The sequence below is a fragment of the Zingiber officinale genome, chromosome 5B (genome assembly GCF_018446385.1).
Source record: "Zingiber officinale cultivar Zhangliang chromosome 5B, Zo_v1.1, whole genome shotgun sequence".
NCBI classification, from domain to species: Eukaryota; Viridiplantae; Streptophyta; class Magnoliopsida; order Zingiberales; family Zingiberaceae; genus Zingiber; species Zingiber officinale.
In genome coordinates this window covers 110,783,600-110,801,777 of record NC_055995.1, presented here as the reverse complement: position 1 = coordinate 110,801,777, position 18,178 = coordinate 110,783,600, and the positions used below count along the sequence as shown (strand labels likewise).

The 18,178-nt window shown below is 36.1% G+C and overlaps 1 protein-coding gene across 10 annotated transcripts in view; it reads left to right on the top strand.

Annotated features, from left to right (window-relative positions):
* LOC121985349 (6-phosphofructo-2-kinase/fructose-2,6-bisphosphatase-like) overlaps nt 1-17,918 on the top strand; it is a 73,613-nt gene extending 55,695 nt beyond the window's left edge. For 3 of the 10 annotated variants that reach the window (XM_042538748.1, XM_042538744.1, XM_042538747.1), the window contains 8 exons: nt 1,306-1,356; nt 4,699-4,774; nt 5,787-5,849; nt 5,948-6,039; nt 17,076-17,144; nt 17,247-17,310; nt 17,385-17,450; nt 17,592-17,918. In XM_042538748.1, the coding sequence (XP_042394682.1) occupies nt 1,306-1,356; nt 4,699-4,774; nt 5,787-5,849; nt 5,948-6,039; nt 17,076-17,144; nt 17,247-17,310; nt 17,385-17,450; nt 17,592-17,669 (559 nt within the window). In that variant the 3' untranslated portion in view covers nt 17,670-17,918. Of the gene's footprint in view, nt 1-1,305; nt 1,357-4,623; nt 4,775-5,786; nt 5,850-5,947; nt 6,040-17,075; nt 17,145-17,246; nt 17,311-17,384; nt 17,451-17,591 lie in introns of those variants that run through there. The other 7 variants (XM_042538741.1, XM_042538742.1, XM_042538740.1 and 4 more) reach the window with 6 other exon arrangements.
* The last annotated feature ends 260 nt before the right edge of the window (nt 17,919-18,178 follow it).

Here is an 18,178-nt window from a genome sequence, read left to right as displayed (position 1 = left end):
GAAGTGAACGGATGAAGACTGATCCTAAGAGATGGATGGATGGTGGCTCGGATAATACAACACAACTAAGCATCAACCTTCTTCCACAGAGGACGATCGACGACTTGAACATCTTCTTCAGTTTGAGTGAGATGTGTCTCATAACCCTGTCCAACAAGCCAAAGCTCAATGTGAGATGCCCAAGATATATAATTTTTACCATCCAACTGCTCGGAAGAAAGAGGTGTAGTGATATGATTGATAAAGATTGAGGTATCTGGCTTTGGGGCGTCGCCAGATGTAGCCATGAATAGAATTGTGAACCAGGCTGCTGGAAGATACGAAGTGAACTCGCTTATGCTGGAAGGGAGGGGTCTGTCTTGAACGCCGAGTGAATATCTCGAACGCCGAGTGAAAATAGTACAAAAGACCGCCTTCTTGTACGGGCTGAACGGTGGACGCAGCAGAGTCAGCTATCCGCAGAAGATGACAAAAGAGCCCTAGATCGCCGCTTGGAAGACGCAATCTCCTCTTGACGTTGCACGGATAAAAGCTTCTCCAAGCTAAAGCCCCTTCACTCGAGTGGATGGCACCGACAAACCAAAATACGGGAATCAGAAGTAGATCGCAACGTACGAGGGGGACCTTCGGGGTCTAAGTTCCCCCAAATCGATCGGAGACGAAACCCTAGATCGATCCTTCGAGAGGCGAATCCGACGAAATTGAAGGCGGCGCGCAGGCCCGTCGTTCGGAATCGGATCGAGACGGAAGAATTAGGGAGTTGTAGGGACAGCGACGGAGAAACGGGGAAAAATCATAGAGGAAGGGGAGGAGAAAGGCGTGAACGGGCAGAACTATGGCGGCACAAGGAGGAAAGAAATTAGGGTTTTAACTTGGCTCTAATACCATGTTCAAAGTAAAACCCTAAATTCTCGTGTATTGAACCACGAGTTAGGCCTTTATATAGGAAAGAAGATATACATCAAAAGACAAAAATACCCCTATAATTATTCTAACAGTTGCTTTCAAGGGTTGGTCATTACGATAAATGGATGTTAAAAGTGCTTTTTTGCACTGAGATCTTAAAAAAGAGATTTATATGACTCCACAATTAGGGTTATTTTCTACACCCTCTTGATGTTTGCAAGCTGAAACGTTCACTTTATGATTTGAAGCAAGCTCCACGTGCTTGGTTTGATAAGTTCCGCTCTATGCTTATTAGCTTCTCCTTTGTCCAAAGTTAATATGATTCCTCTTTGTTTCTTTGCAAAACTGTTAATGGAATCGTCTTGCTTCTAGTATATGTTAATGGTATTGTTATTACAGGACTGACTCTGCCTTGATTTCTCAGCTTCAGGAGTGTTTTCTGGCCTTGAGGTGCATTCTACCTTAGTTGGAATTTTCTTATATTAGCATAAATACCTCTAGGAGATAGTCACTTTGGCAAGTGTCGTTCTATTAATGCCCCCTTACAAGTGAATGTTAAATATCGCTCTGATGAGGGTGATTTTCTCTATAATCCCTCTTTATATAGACAACTAATGGGGAGCTTGAAATATTTAACTATTACTCTGCCTGATATTTCCTTTATTGTTCAACAAGTTAGTGAATTTATACAAATGCCTAAGCACCTCCATTTGGCCATTGTTTTAATCATTGTTTGCTATTTGCAAGGCACTTCTGCCCGTGGTCTTTTCTTTTCTATGGGTTCTCCTATTCATTTGATTGTAGATGGTGATGTTGATTGGGTTGGTTGTTCTGATACTCAACGTTCAGTTACAAGTTGGTGCATGTTTCATGGTACCTCTCTCATTGCTTGGAAAAGTAAGAATCAAGATCGGGTGTCTAAGGGTGCGTTTGGTTTGCACCGTTTTCATTTTTATTTTCTAGAAAACGCCCGTTTTCTAGAAAACAGAAAACGACTTTTTGTCATTCTCTGTTTTTCTAGAAAACGATAGCCAATTTTTTAGAAAACGCGCGCGAAAAAAGCAAACCAAACACCGTTTTTCAGAAAACGCGCGTTTTCCAGAAAATGAAAATGGAAAACGCGCGTACCAAACGCCCCCTAAGTCTTCCACATAGTTGGAGTATCATGCTATGTCCTTTGCCTGTTCTGAAATAGTTTAGCTTCGGGGACTATTGGGTGAGCTTGGATTTCTCCAAATTGAGCCTACTCCAGTCCATGCGGATAATACTAGTGTTATTCAAATTGCTTTCACGAGTCCACTAAGCACATTGAAGGGGATTGTCAGTCTATTCATGAAGCATATAATGCCCACATCATCACTCTTCCACATATCACCACTGAACTCCAGATTGTTGATGTGTTTACTAAGGCTCTCTCCCGACACTACCATCACTTTCTTGTTGACAAATTGATGCCTGATCATTCAACATCAATTTGAGGGGGATATCAATACAAAGATTATGGACTACCAATTATAGAATTTATTTTACCATAATTATGTTATTAGCTATGTATATATTATTACCTAAAATAAATTATCTGTAATTAGTATATTAACTGTATATATTTTCTTACTCACAAAGTTTGTACAACAATTCCTATTTAATGGAAAGGATCCTCAAGTGGAAAACATTCAGCCATTTACTCAAATTTGTCAAAAATAAACTGTCTATTTCTACATCATTAACCTTGTTTCTATACCTAAGCACCAAATTCAATCCAATCAACATACAAACAACAACAAGACCTCTATTCTCACTCCTTATGTTAGATTCAACCATGGTTTAAAATTTTGGACCGTATTAGAGTTATGGTTGGTTTATGATCGGAACGATACGATTTTAGTATCGTATCATGCTATGCTAACACGATTTCGATACATTTTTAAATATAAAATATATTAATTAAAAATATTATTATAATATTTGATTATTGTAAATATTTATTATTAGATTAAATTAATATTTAAAAAAATAAGATTAAGTAAAAACTAATTGAGGATTAACTAAAGTCTAGACATACTAATTATGATTAAGTAGGTTTAAATTAAATTGAATTTAATTTATTTTAATCAGTTTAAGGAGGAAATTTTTTTCTATATATTTAAGGAGAAAAGGAATAAGGAAATAATTAAAAAGAATTTTTTTCCCGGTGTTTAAGGAGGAAAGAAATAAAAAATATTAAAATATGAGAAAGAAGGTGAAGAATTTTGAGTAGAAAGAATTAACTATTGAATTTTTTTAAAAAAAATAATTGAAAAAAAAACTCAACTTCGCGAGGCTTCCGTGGTCTTGCGCGAGGCCTTTGCGCAACCGTGGGGCCTCACGGGTGTGTTGGTCGGTGGGTGGAATGATATGTTTTGCTTGTGTCACCCGGTACGGCACGAGATTTTAAACCATAGATTCAACTGCTTAGTTTGATTGCTAAAAATTCTTTATGAACTATGAATGTCAAAATAGCAATAATGATCTATGGACCCCAATCATTATAGAGATTATCCACTACAAATAAATGGGGGTAAGTGTTGCTCACTTGGCACCCCAATGGCCACTATGCATTTGATCTATACATAAAACAATGACAACCAATCATTTGTAACATGAATGAACCATTACATAAGAACTTAAACTCTAAAGAATGCTACATTCATCCATGAAATGGATGCTGCAAGTGAAGGAGAAAATACAACACACAATGTCACTGTAGTGTGCTAAGGGATTTATAGCTGTTGTTATCAAGTCTTGCAGTTGTGACAACAAGCAGAATGGGAGTCAGCGACAATGAGTGGCGAGTGAGAGGGCAGTGACACAATGACTAAGGAGATTGAAAAGAGCAGTAGCAACATCAACATAGTTGAAGAGGGAGAGGGCCTTTAATCATGGTATATTTAGCGAATGGCGAGAGCAAGAAAGTTATTGGTTCTATAAAGGGAGGGGTTGCATTGTTGACCAATAGTAAAGGAGCCTGCTGACCACAGTACCATGAGTTGACAAAGTAGTGGATCATATAGGTGAGCAAAAGTGGCAAATTTTGTGAGCGTGAAGAATGTCACAGGAAGGGTTGTATGTGATGGATGTTGACAAATACAATTGCAAATGACAATGGCCAAGGGGCTTTTGCACGAGGTAAGGGTGTGCATGTGGAGGGAAACACACCAGGACGGTTGAGGGTGTGAGGGGTGATATTGCACTGTGCAAGTGAAGAAGAGAGAACGGTTTTTAACATCCCCCAAATCCTAACCTGAAATTGATCAAGTCAACTAAACCTATGTGATTCAGTTTGACCTGATCCAATTCCGATTCAAACCTGATTTCTATAAAATCAGCTTGTAAACATTCTAGTTCAGACTTGAATCAATCAATTTATCCCTAAATGCAATCCAATGCAAGGTAATTATCTACAATTAACGCCCTTTTTCCCTTATTAATGCCCACTAAAAAAATCAGCATACAATATCAAGTGTTTCTTTTGTCAGAACTTGTACAATTGAGAAATCTATTACTCTTCTTTGAACACCAGTTTTAGAAAAATGGACTTTGTTTATTATACTATTCTATTAGCTTTTACTATTACTATGATCATACTACCTTGATAGTTTAACAAAATAGCTTGATGATAAGAGCTTCTGAACCATACATTGAGTCTTCTTTTTAATCCATCTGCCTGCATCATTCCAGATAATTCTAAGACATCAATTTATACCTCTTAGACCAGACTTTAGTGGTACATGTGCATATAAAAATTTGATGCAGTGAAGCTGGGGAACTTTATTCGAAGAAGCTTGCAGAATTTATTGAGAAAAGACTGAAATCTGAGAGGACAGCTTCGGTAAGGATCCATTTCCTTTGGTTGATTTCTTTTACCATTAAAAATCATGCTTGTTCCCTGCAAACCTTTGTGTTTGTTTCTTGCAGATGTTTGTGTCTTATATTTTAATTTGTTTCTACTTTCCTAAACTTCTATATGTGAGATTTTCTTTAACTGAGGTTAGTATGATTATCCATCGTAGCACTTGGATGATGTTTATTCAGGTGATATAAGTTGCATATTTCGTTATCTTGCCAATGTGATTCTGGAACCTAGATTTTCATTTTAACTTGTATAACAATATTGAACCAGGAGTTGGCACCATTCTTTTTCTTGACGTACATTTTACTAAGTATTTATTTTTTTAGCAACCTGAAACTTTCTAACAACTAGTTACCTGATGACTTAATTATTCATACATAACTATGATCCAAAATTGAAGTGATGTTAATAAAATGTTCAAAATATCACCTTACTATTTTTATCATTTAAGTTGTAAAATTGTGTAGTCCTTGAGCATGATACTGTCCTTCAAATTGATCGCTGGGTTAAGGAAAAAAACAATTAATATATTATCTAATAGTTGGAGAACAAATTTTTAGGTACTTTAGTTTTTTTTCCTTCTTAATCACAAAATATAAACACTGGTTATGATCCGGTAAACTAGGATATTCTTGGCTGCCACATCAATGACCATTTTTAATAAGTGAGCATTAAGCATCAGAGTATGACCTATTAATTTTAACTTATGTGATTGTTATATGAAACTAATCATCTACTAAAGTATTTTATTCTCCTTGGGTTTGTATTTTTAGGATCTCTTCATGTTACTTATCATGTCTCTGAGCAACACTTCATGTTATAAGAAATTTCTTAAAATATCCAACATTTTGTTTTGATTAGCAATATTAATTTGTATTTCAGTTTTTAATACCAGGTAAGAATTTATCACTCAGCCTGAAACTGTCATGTGCATATCTGACTATGCTGTTGTATCTCATTAAAACTTTACCTTTTTATTTAATCATCTCAGATATGGACTAGTACACTCCAAAGAACGATTTTAACTGCAAGTCCAATTGTTGGATTCCCAAAGGTATGGTCTGTTGTCTATGATTTCAATTTGACAATGAAATGAACACTCATGCTTATCAGCTGCACTTCGCTAGTTTATAATGCCCTTATTACCTATAGATACAATGGCGTGCTCTTGAAGAGATAAATGCTGGAGTATGCGATGGAATGACTTATGCAGAAATAAAGAAAAACATGCCTGAGGAATATGAGTATGCAACAATATGTAACATATTATTTTACTCAGTTAATGGGAATGGAAGAATCTTATTCAATAAGAAAGAATCATATAATGCCCCAGAATTAACCAAACAGTTAAAATACTAATGCTAAAGTATAACTGTCATCAGTTTCTATTTTATTATACAAAATAGAAAAATTAGATATTGATCATACCTATCTTGCAAAACATATGCAACATTTATGAAATTTTGATGGCCTGTTTTCTGATTTGAAATTAGTAACTTGATTTATTCTATAAAATAATATAATCTTCTTAAATTCCCCTGAACTTGAAGTTTGCAAAGATAAAGAATACAACCAAGTATTATTCCACTAAGTGGGGTCGGTTATGTAGGTCCTCCTATACCATTATGTCACGCCCCGGAGGAGTTCCGAAGAAATTTCGGCAGCATCTCCCCTGTACGGCGGACAATCTGAAACTTTAATACATCACCATATACCTCAGCCACAAGCGGCTGGAATAATAACAATAATAAACAAACAATCACCCACGCAGTTAATAATTTAACAAACTGAAATAGTGATAATATGACTCAAAATCAACCCTACTCAACTACACCCATAAAGTTCAAAATCGACGATAAAATCAACTTACATCTTTTGCCATCTAGGCAGGCATGTAGTAAAAGCAAATCCAAACTAAATCCATCGACATCACAAAATCCATACAATGTCCATACCATCAAACAGAACAAGTTTAGCATAAACTAAGTAAGAAGACCAAAAGACCAACAATATCCTCGTGGTCTGCAGGGGACTAACAACTGGAACTCTCTCCTGACAGCATCAACCTGAAAATAGTAAATATCCACGGGGTGAGTCAACTCCTCAGCGGGTAACAACTGATATACATAGTAGAGAAATAACATCTAGCACTAATCATGCGTACAGTCTCCTGATATAAGAAAGATAAAATGCAACTGTAGTAAACAGGAGAAAACTGTACTAACCAGGACCTGATACAAGGATAAACAGTCCGAGAGGTATAGAAATCCTGTATGCATGTCAAGCATGGCATCCAACCAATATGCAGCAAATAAATGCAGCAAACACAATCACAAGAAATAAATGCATCAATGCGTATGATGCCAATGATGCGTCCTGGTCACCCCTGACACCAGTCAACCATCTCACACACAATAGTGAGATAGAGTGGGTAGGGCTGTGACAACCGTGCACTCTGTCGTCACTGCTCCTGATGAGTGACCGAGTGGACGGGATGCTGTCGGAGTACACCTATCCTCCTACCCCAAATCATAAATGGGGGAGCGCAATGCTCTCATCTCCCGGTACACGATGACGGGGAGGAATCTTTGCCGGCTACCACGCTGTGTCACACTGCCCATGAGCGGACCAACGGAGCCAAACAAAGTCCCTGCTGCAGCACACTCTGCCTGAATCGACCACTAACCCATGAGTGGTGGTGTGTGCAGATCTATGTAACTGACGATGTGCTCAACAATAATGGAGCGGACTATCGCATAGCATGCAATCATGCAATCATGCGAATGGTGCATGGCACTAATCATGGAAATATCCTGAGCTAAACCATATATATATAGAAGGTGTACCTTAGGTCAATGAATCAAATCAAAGGTACAGATAAGATAAGGTATAAAACCTAGGTCCTGAACATGGTGAAGCATGGTATATCACTACCCCTTATAAGCATGTATAAGCAGGTAAGAAATAACATGATATGCAAAACAAGTATCAACCAAGCATGTAACAAGTATCGGGTAGTGACTAACCGAAACAGATAAGAAACATAATTATTGCAATTTGTTAAATTCACTACTATGCATATCAAACGACATAAAGTCAGAAGTACCCGCCTCCAATAAGAAAAGTCCAATCGGTCCAAATCTGACGTCGAGATACTCGTCTCGCGTCACAGTCCTGTAGTAAATCGTATAGTTTAGCTAAGTTAATTATAAACAAATGGCTAAACAAATTTCTAATCCGATTAGGAAACTGTGTTTTAATTCCATTTAATTATCTTATCCTTCCTTCACAGTTGATATCCTTGAATTAGTCCAACTAGAGAAGTCAACTAGTAAATGAATCTTTAATCATAATCCATTAGTTTAAGCAACCCTATTCATGTATCCTTTTTAATGAGATAACCATGTAATTAACCAAGGCTATTAACCATTTGCTAATCCGAAGAAATCAACCATATCACTTCACTAAATTAAGTCTCAATACATTACTGTTCCTTCTCCTATCTACAGCAGAAATTCTTGATAGCCCAACAGATCCACAGCAAAGGCAACTTACTGCCGAGAACGTATCTCACTGCCAGAAACCATCACCCCTAGTTAGTACAACAAAAATCAAAACTCAACCTCTGCAAACCTATACAGAAAATGCTACTTCAATTTCTACAAATCTGATGTCAACCACAGCTTGATTAACAAACTCACCAACTCTGTATCGGAGGTAGCTACCGGTGCTAAGGCAGAGGTAGGGCAGAGGGCACTAGGGCAGCGGCGTCGGTACTGTGCAGAGGTGCGGCAGTGAGGCCTGATGGTGGCTCGGTCCTCTCTGCCGAAGAGTTAACAGAGGAAGACGTGAAATGGTGGCGTCGGCTAGGGCAAAGTGGTAGCAGCCGGTGCTAGGGCTGAGGAGGAGCGGCGGTGAACGGAAACTCGGCAACAGAGGAGGGCGATCAGTGCCGGCTCGGTGAGGATTGGGTTGGGGAGCTTCGAGGGAGAAGAAGCTTAGCCAGCAGACGTTGGCCCTTCCTTCCGGCGATCGGGCGGCGCGAAGAAAGGAAAACTTCCGGCTCTGCTCAGTCGGAATAGAGGAAGAAATGGGGGATCGGCAGAAGCAATCGTGCAGAGGAGGAGAAGAAGAAGAAGTGGAAGGAAACGTCGGTTAGGGTGGTTAGGGCACAACCGTCGGGAAAAGAAGAGGGCGCGCGAAGGGGGGGGGGGGGGGGTTCGGCGAGGAAGAGAAAGAAAAGAAATAAATAAAAGAAGGAAAACAAATAAAAAGGAAAAGAAAACTTTTCCTCGTTAAAATGGGATAGCCTAAACAGGCTTTTCCAGGCCCTGTTTTTATCCCCGTTAACTCGTCCGTACGAGCTTCGAAAAATTCCCAAAAATTCCGGAAAATTCCCTTATTAATATTCGCCTATTTTCGGTATTCTACACATTAGGTTTTAACCCTCTCTATATAATCTATTTTTAAATAAATTGTATCCTATTTTATCATTACTAATAAGTCTTCTTTGATCTTCTTTTTCATCATTTAATATGCATATTTATCATAATAATTTCACATCGCCTATTTGAAGCATTTATTGGTTGTCTAATAAGTATATATCCGTATGCAAAGATAAAAAAAGAACAGTCCGGTGCACGAAGCTCCCGCCTTGCAGGGTCCCGGGGAAGGATGATGCAACCTTACCCTGCTTTTTGCAAGAGGTTGTTTCCAGGATTCGAACCCGTGACCTTTTGGTCACATGGCAACAACTATACTGTTGCGTCAAGGCTCCCCTTCTCCGTATGCAAAGATAAAGGATATAATTGAAGATTAGAAAAGCGAATAAACTAGGTTTTCATTATGTGGAGATAAAAGTGGAGAAAAATATTAAATGAGAGAATGAGAAGTACCAGATTTTCTTAGAGAAAATAAGAATGTGTCAAAATAAATATAAGTTTTGGCACCTCCTTTAAGAGATATTGGAAGAGCAGTTAGTTCCAATAATAACTAACCTACCTTTAGATCTTGAAATCAAGGAGATATATAGCCAAAATGTAGAGGATAAAAAATAATATTAGAATCCCAACATCTAATTTAAGAGAAATATAAGAAATGCTAACAAATAACAAAATTTTGACATTCTGCGCTATGCTGAGTGGATGTAAGAAGAAAGTAAAAGTCTAACGTTGACTTCTAGAGAAAAATAAGTTGGAAGAGAGAGAACTAACTAATTCCTTTAAATCCACTAATCAATATTTCAAAAGTTAAATGCAAAAGAGTAAGTGATGATGCATTTAAGTACATAATGGTATATTTGGTAAAGGCAAGGAAGAAAATGATTAGGAGAAAGAACTTGTGATGGAGGTAATTGGAAGACTTCAAGGAGAAAGAACTACCTTGTGAAGATTAGGAGGCCACAGGCCTCATGGAGCTAATTCAGGGCATAACAAACCATCAGACTTAAAGAAAGGTGATGTTCTCATCGTAATGGGAAAACCACAAAAAGAGGAAGTGAATAATAGGAAATCTGTTTAGAAGCATCCAAGGAGAGAGACAAAAATGAGATTCAAGGAGGGTGTGGAAGGCATGCTGCTCATTCAAACTTATAACTTCCCCTCCTGATGGAAAAAACTCTTGCAAGATATCTAATGATCAATTGCTCTTATACATAATTGGGTATAATAGAACAATCTTATGAATTTGAAAAGAGAAGATTGCCTCATAATCCTATAAAGCTTGGCCACGGTTTCTCTTTCTTGCACTTTGAAGGTAATGATTTGTGATTACAAGCGTTTGGCAAACTTGACCTCCAATCCCTTCACGTAATTGCTTTTCCCAAAGTTCCATGGCACAAAAGTAGGCTCCAATCTGATTTATTTCATGAGTGGGACGAATACAAAGTAAATGATGTTGAACTTTTTAGTTCACCATATGCTTCTCTCTGTAATTGCATCCGTGATCTTGCCATCACTGTCCCTAGGAGCCTCTAAACCATTTTTCATTATTAGTGTGATATCGAATTCGATTTTGAAAATACTTCCATTCAATGTTTCCGCATTAAGAATATCTCTTGACTGTGGTGAATAAATATTGGATCCTATCATTACTTGACTTGTAAAAGCATTTCTTAACTCTTGCTAAAACTTTAGCATGTTCACAATTAATGCAATGGAAATACATGAATATAAACACTAGCACAATTGGTTGTGCTTCGGAACCCTGATTCCTACTCTATAGTTATGACTCTTCAGTGAGTCACTCTCCAATTTCCATTAGCTTTCTCCTTATTGGGTCCTTTTGGAGGTGAAGAAACCTCTCACATACGCCTTCTTACAAGATTAAGAACAAGTAAAAGCTTGGAAGACTAAGACTATGAATACAAAAAGAGAGAGCTTAAGAGATTAAAAAATAAGCATAAAACACCAACCTTTGCAAGCTCCCCTAGGTCCTTTTATAGCTTTCAAATTGTCAATAACTTTTATGTTTTTTCTTTTAATTACTCAACTAATTGTATTTCCAGCAGGCCGATTTCATGATTGCTATAGTCTTTGGTTTGCCAAGGGATATCTGAGTTGACTTTACTTGATTTCATGATTGCTAGTCTTTAGTTTGCTAATGGATTTTTGAGTGGACTCTACTTGTTTTTAGTCGATTGCTCTCCAAGCAAATAACTACTTCAATTTTATCTGTCTTATTTGGTTGCATCACTATAGTTCCTAGGTCATCCGACCTCTGCAGTTTATTTGTGTCAGACCAATGATCTTATTCTCACATTCCTACTAAACCATAAGTTGGTCGAATTCAAGCTAATCGATTGCCTAGTTGGCTCAGTCATGAATAAGAACATTTTATCCATTGGTTGATCAACCTGAGTCGACTTCCTAATCGACTAAGTCACTAGTCGATTAAATCTAAGCGTTAATTGATCAGATGATTGAATAGGACTATTCTACTGGTCGAGTCTTCGTCTAACTCAAAGCTACTCTAACCTAAGTTAATAGTGCAAATTAAAAATTAAAGTTATAAACATAGTAGAAATATAAATGTAGTAAGTAAATGAAGCAATAAAAAAAGTACTAAATTTACGTGATCCAGAACATCCGATTTCTACTTCACCACCTATGTACATGAGTCAACCTTAAAAAATCACTAACTTTTTCTTCTCAAAACCTTCTAGAGGCGAAGATTTGCATACTATGGAGCTTGGAGGTAAAGACCTTAAGCTCAAAAATGATAGCAAGAGAGTATGTAAATACAATAATTAAGAGCACTTGGACAGGAAGGAATTGATGTGAGAATTCTACATTTCAAGGTGCCCTTGCCTCCCTTTTATACCCCTCCAAATAGCCACAGATAAGCTCTAACAACTACTCTACATTATTATAAACTACAAGTTGACTTGAGCTTGATTTATGTATAAACATTAAACAGTCTTCATTAACTACTGTCATCGATTGACTGGAAATTTTTATATAGTCAACTACAACTATTGACCATGCTAGTTGACTCCAACGCGTGTTAACGACTCTACTAGATAAGCTTGCAAGCTCAAGTCTCGAGCTATCTTAATATTGTCGATTGTTTCAACCTAATTTGTTGACTTAACTTGTAGTTAGTTGACTCCACACCAAAACAATCGACTCCTCTGAATAAGATCCTAGTATACACAACAACAACAATAACAACCAAGCATTATCTCACGAAGTGGGGTCGGCTATATGGATTCTTTTAAACCATTGAGCACTATCTCCTACTATATCATCATCTATACTTAAATAAATTTTATCTTATTTTATTGTTGTTAACTAAGTCTTTTTTGGTTTTCCTCTTCCTCGTTTGATATGCGTGTTTGTCATAATTTCACATCACCTAACTTCACCTAACTTGAGCATTTATTGGTTGTCTAAGTATATGCACGTACCATCTTAAACGTGTCTCTTAGAATTTTTCCTCAATAGATACAACTCTGACTTTCTTTTTGATGCTCTTATTTTTTATTTTGTCCATCCTCGTATATCCACACATCCACCTTAACATTCTCATCTCTACAACTCTCATCTTCTGCTTATATGCTCGAGTCATAACCCAACATTCAGCTCCATATAACATAGGAGGTCTAACTGTGATTTTGTAAAATTTTTCTTTAAGTTTTAGAAGTACTTTACGGTCACATAAAACACCCGACGCTCTCTTCCATTTCAATCATCCTACTTGTATTCTATATAAGACATCTCTCTCAATCCCTCCATCATTTTGTAAAAATGATCCTAAATATCTAAAGCTTTCAGTTCAGGGCAACTCGTCATCTCCTATCTTAACAATTATCTCATTACGTCTAATATTGCTAAACTTAAATTCCATATATTCTTTCTTTATTCTACTAAGCCTAAAACCTTTCCCTTCTAGTGTTTCCCATCAAGATTCTAGTTTATCATTTATTTCTTCACGTGTTTCATCTACCAAAACAATATCATCTACAAACAACATGCACCACAGTACTGTGTTTTGAATGTGTGCAGTGAGTTCATCCATAATTAGTGTAAAAAGATAGGAACTTGGAGTTGATCCTTGATATAACCCTATCTTTATTAGAAATGCTTCAGTTACTCCGCCTAAAATCTTTACTTTGGTTGTTACATCCTCACACATATCCTTAATTAGTTTAATATATGTTATGTTAACACCTCTCTTTTTTAGAATTCTCCATATAATTTATCTTGGACTCTATCATAAGCTTTTTCTAAGTCAATGAATACTATGTGTAGATTTTATTTTTGCTCTCAATATTTTTTAATTAATTGTCTAACAAGATGTATAGCTTCTATTGTCGACTTTCAAGCATGAACCTAAATTGATTTTCAATCAAGTCTCCTTTCTTAATCTATTACTTTTTCCCAAAGTTTCATGGTATGATTCATTAGTTTAATACCCCTATAGTTTGCATAATTTTGTATGTCGCCTTTATTCTTATATAAGTGAACTAGAGTACTTATCCTCCATTGATCAGATATTTTTTCGTTTTCAATATCTTGTTAAATAATTTTGTAAGTCATTAAATACCTTGTTTCCCTAGGCACTTCCATACCTTTATTGAAATATTATCTGGTTCAAAGGTTTTTCCATTGTACATCCCATTTAAAGCTTGTTCTACTTCTGAAGTTTGAGTTCTACGATAAAAATTTAAATTTCTATGCTCATTTGACCTATTTAAATTACCCAAGTTAAGTTGGCCACCTAAACCTTCATTAAAAAGTTTATGAAAATACCTCTTCCACCGCTCATTTATTTCTTCATCGTTTACTAGTACTCTATTACACTCATCTTTAATACATTTTATTTGAATAAGATCTCTTGTCTTCCTTTCTCTCACTTTAGCTATTCTATAAATGTCTCTTTTTCCTTCTTTTTTATCCAATTTTTGATATAATTGTTCAAAAGTTTCATTCTTCGCTTCATTCACTACTCTCTTAACTTGTTTCTTAGCTATTGTATATATTTTTAAGTTTTCCTCTTTCTTACAAATATATAATTTCTTATAAACTATTCATTTTTCCTTCACCTTCTCTTGTTCTTTCTCATTCTACCACCAAAATTCTTTACTTAGTGGTGCATGTCCTTTGACTCATCGAGTACACTCTTAGCTACTATTTTCAATTTTGATATCATCTTATTCCATGTCGTATTATAGTCACCGTATATTTCCCTAACGCTTGCACTCCTACCTTCTTCGTAAATATATTTTGCTCCCATCTTTTAACTTCCACCACTTAATTCTAGAAGTTGTATATATTTTTTTTCTATTGATACTATCCTTGAGGCGTATATTCAACACTACTAACCTATGTTGGGTGGTTAAGCTTTCTCTAGGGATCACCTTGCAATCTTTTCAAATCTTTCTATCCTTCTTTCTAACCATAAGAAAGTCAATTTGTGATTTATTATTCTCACTTTTGAATGTGACTAAGTGTTCTTCTCTTTTCTTAAAAAATGTATTAGCTAATATAAGGTCATATTCTATCGCAAAATCTAATATAGTTTTCCTTTCCTCATTTTTTGTTCCAAACCCATTACCCTTATGTACCCTCTCATATTTCTCATTTTTCACTCTGACATGCCCATTTAGATCACCTTCTATTAAAATCATTTCATTTGACGGAATGTTTTGTAATATTTCATCTAAGTCGTCCTAAAACCTTGATTTGGTAGCTTCATCTAATCCTACTTGTGATGCATATACGCTAATTATCTTCATAGTTTTTTTTCGCCGCTATTATCTTAAGGGTTATAATTCTATCTCCTTTTCCAACTAGTCTTACAACTTCATCCTTTAACAAACTATCTATAACAATACCCACTTCATTTCTTACTTTACTCTTTCTTGTGTTCCATAACTTAAAACCCTAGTTCTCTATCAGTTTTGCCGTCTCACCTATTCATTTTGTCTCTTGTACACACAAAATACTAATTCTTCTTCTAATCATCGTATCTACTACCTCCATTGATTTCCAAATCTTAGATTATTAGTTTTCCTATCATATTTGTTTTTATCCAACCTATAGTGTGAGAACTCTTGCCTATTTAACACTACACGTAAGTTCTCATAGAGATATAGCAGTTGTTGTTGATACGTTACAGTCGGACTTTGCAACGCAAACTCTTACATATTTAGCACTACACCCAAGTTCTGGAGATGTAGTGGTCCTTGTCAAGATGTTACAGTCGGATCTTGTAATGCGTTCCTTCTAGAAATAACCTAGCATTAGTACAATAGTTTAATGGATCTATTCATTGAATAGTTTAACGCTTGCTAATAACCTAACGCAACCCTCCTCCTTTATCCAGGCTTGGGATTGGCCATGACTGGTTCGTGCGGAGTTCCTAGTCAGCAATATAATATTTCAAATTTAAAATTAACTAAGTTGACTAACTAGTCTTAATTAACTTAGCTTCATTTACTGTCCAATCAACTCTATTATAAACAGAAACATTTTGTTTGCTTGGAATAAAACCTTAATCGATTGGTCAGTCATCTAACTAGTCAATAGTTGACTGATATGAGGTTGAGTCGGCTCATCTTAGAATAAAACCTTTTTATTTGCAAGAATTATATCTCTGATGGACTACCTAGTTAACTAATGAACCAATAGTCGATAGAATTTCCATTTGGTTAACTCAACCCAAAATAGAATGTTTCTGTTTGCGAGCTTTCTGCCTTTAGTTGACTTCTTGGTTAACTAATAATATTAGTAGATCTGTGACCATCGACTAAGTCATTGATTTCAAGCCAGTAACATTTGTTTCTTGATCAAGTTGGTTGCTCATAGTCTGTTATAACTCACATGCCTTGAGTTTTTACCTTCGACACATAATTGGTGGACTGAAATCTATTGAGACTTCTCATCTACCAAGATGCCTCACCTCAGATCTTCCTCATCTGCCAAGTGGACTTCTCTTTTGCCAAATGTCCAACCAACCTCAATCCATTTGGTTTTCATCTATCTGCTAACGTTTATCGGTTTTTTTTTCTTTTTGCCAAATGTTTTGTCAATCTCAACTCACTTGGACTTTATCCATTGCACCTACAATGCAAATGTCAAAGTAACTTGCACCTTCATGCATAACTTTGCACCTTTACCAAACACATCAAAGCCATATGGTTGGCTATGGCAATGATTGCACCAATATGAGCATTTTTTACCTTGTGTTACTTGGATGAAGTGAATAGATAGGAATCTCTCCAGGCGAGCTAAAGAAAATGTGAGAGTTTCATTTTCTTCAACATATCCTAAAAAATGAAAGTTATGCTCTTCCATATAGTATTTACATCATAGCACTTATTCCTGAAACAAACTACCCAAAAGATTTTTCCATGAGAATGCTTGCAGTTGCATATGTTAACTCTCAACTCTTGATTTAGGAGGCTTATGCACTCTTCCTTTGATGGTAAGAATTAGGTGCAGAGAAAATTATTTTTTTGATTGAGAGCTCAAAAATAGAGTTCGACATTAGAAATCAAAATTAATTCAGTCAGCAATATATTTGTTCTTTGACATTGAGTCAAATTCCATTTGTGATGTAGTTTTATTCTGCCTATTTAACTTTTTTCTCATGTGTTCACGTCACTGGGGAGATTGTTTGAATGGGAAAAAAAATCTTTATTTATTCTATAATATCTTCAAAGGCAGTTTAGTTGCCAAGGATAACTGTTCTAGAGTGATTATTTTCTTTTCTATCCTTGAGGTATTTCTTCGATTTCTTTTTCCTAAAACAGTTCTTATTCATGTTAACATTTCAGATCACGTAAGAAGGACAAGCTTAGATATCGTTACCCTCGTGGAGAATCATACTTGGATGTCATCCAAAGGTTTCTTTTAGCTATGTGATTTAATTGCTTATGTTTTGTGCTTTTCATTATAAATTCAATTATAATGCTTCCATAACTATTGTTTATGTTTCTGATTTTTAGATTGGAACCTGTCCTTATTGAGCTTGAACGACAACGTGCCCCAGTTGTCATCATATCTCACCAGGTACTTTGTTTGAATAATTATGTTAATGGTTCTTTCACCTGGTCATAATTATAGAGTTGTTGGTAATCCTTTAGGCTGTATTGAGAGCACTGTATGCATATTTTGCTGATAGACCATTGCAAGAAATTCCTCACATTGAGGTAAGTCAACATGTTAATTGAAACTCGAAAATATGTTTCCATTGAAGCTTTCTAACAAGTTTTTGGTACCAAAAAAGTTAGTGTCTTAGCCTTGGTAAAACAGTTTAAGTCCCCTGACTGGGTTTGTTTGTACCCATGTAGGTGCCACTTCACACAATAATTGAGATACAAATGGGTGTCACTGGTGTTCAAGAGAAAAGATACAAGTTGATGGATTAATTTAGTTCCAGGATGGCGTAAGCATGACACTATTTCATGTAGCTGACAAGACTATTTTACTGTCATAACTTTTGTAACAAATTGAAAATTAGCTCGGAAACAAGCCGCTCCATTTTTTGTAATGGCATTTATCAACTGTGAAGAGACTTGTCAGAGCTATTCTTTTCTGTTAATCTTATGTGTATTTTCTGCTCATAAGTAACAAAAACCTTGTGTATTTTGTTCATACTTTCTAGCAGGTGGCATAGCTTAAAAGAACATTGAGCTTAATAACTACTTGTGCAAAACCTTAAACCTTCACAAACATTCTGTTAGTTGCCAGGCAGTCTAAAATTTGATGCGTCAATCATGTTGCTGTTCACCTTTCTTGAAATTTCATAACTGGAACCTTAGCCCCTGCAGGAATTTAAAGACGGACACAAAGGTACTCTATGTGCTTGCACTTTGCTTAGTCGATGTGAAGTCATTTAGTGTTGGAGATCTGGCTATCCGCCTAAGAATATCCAGAT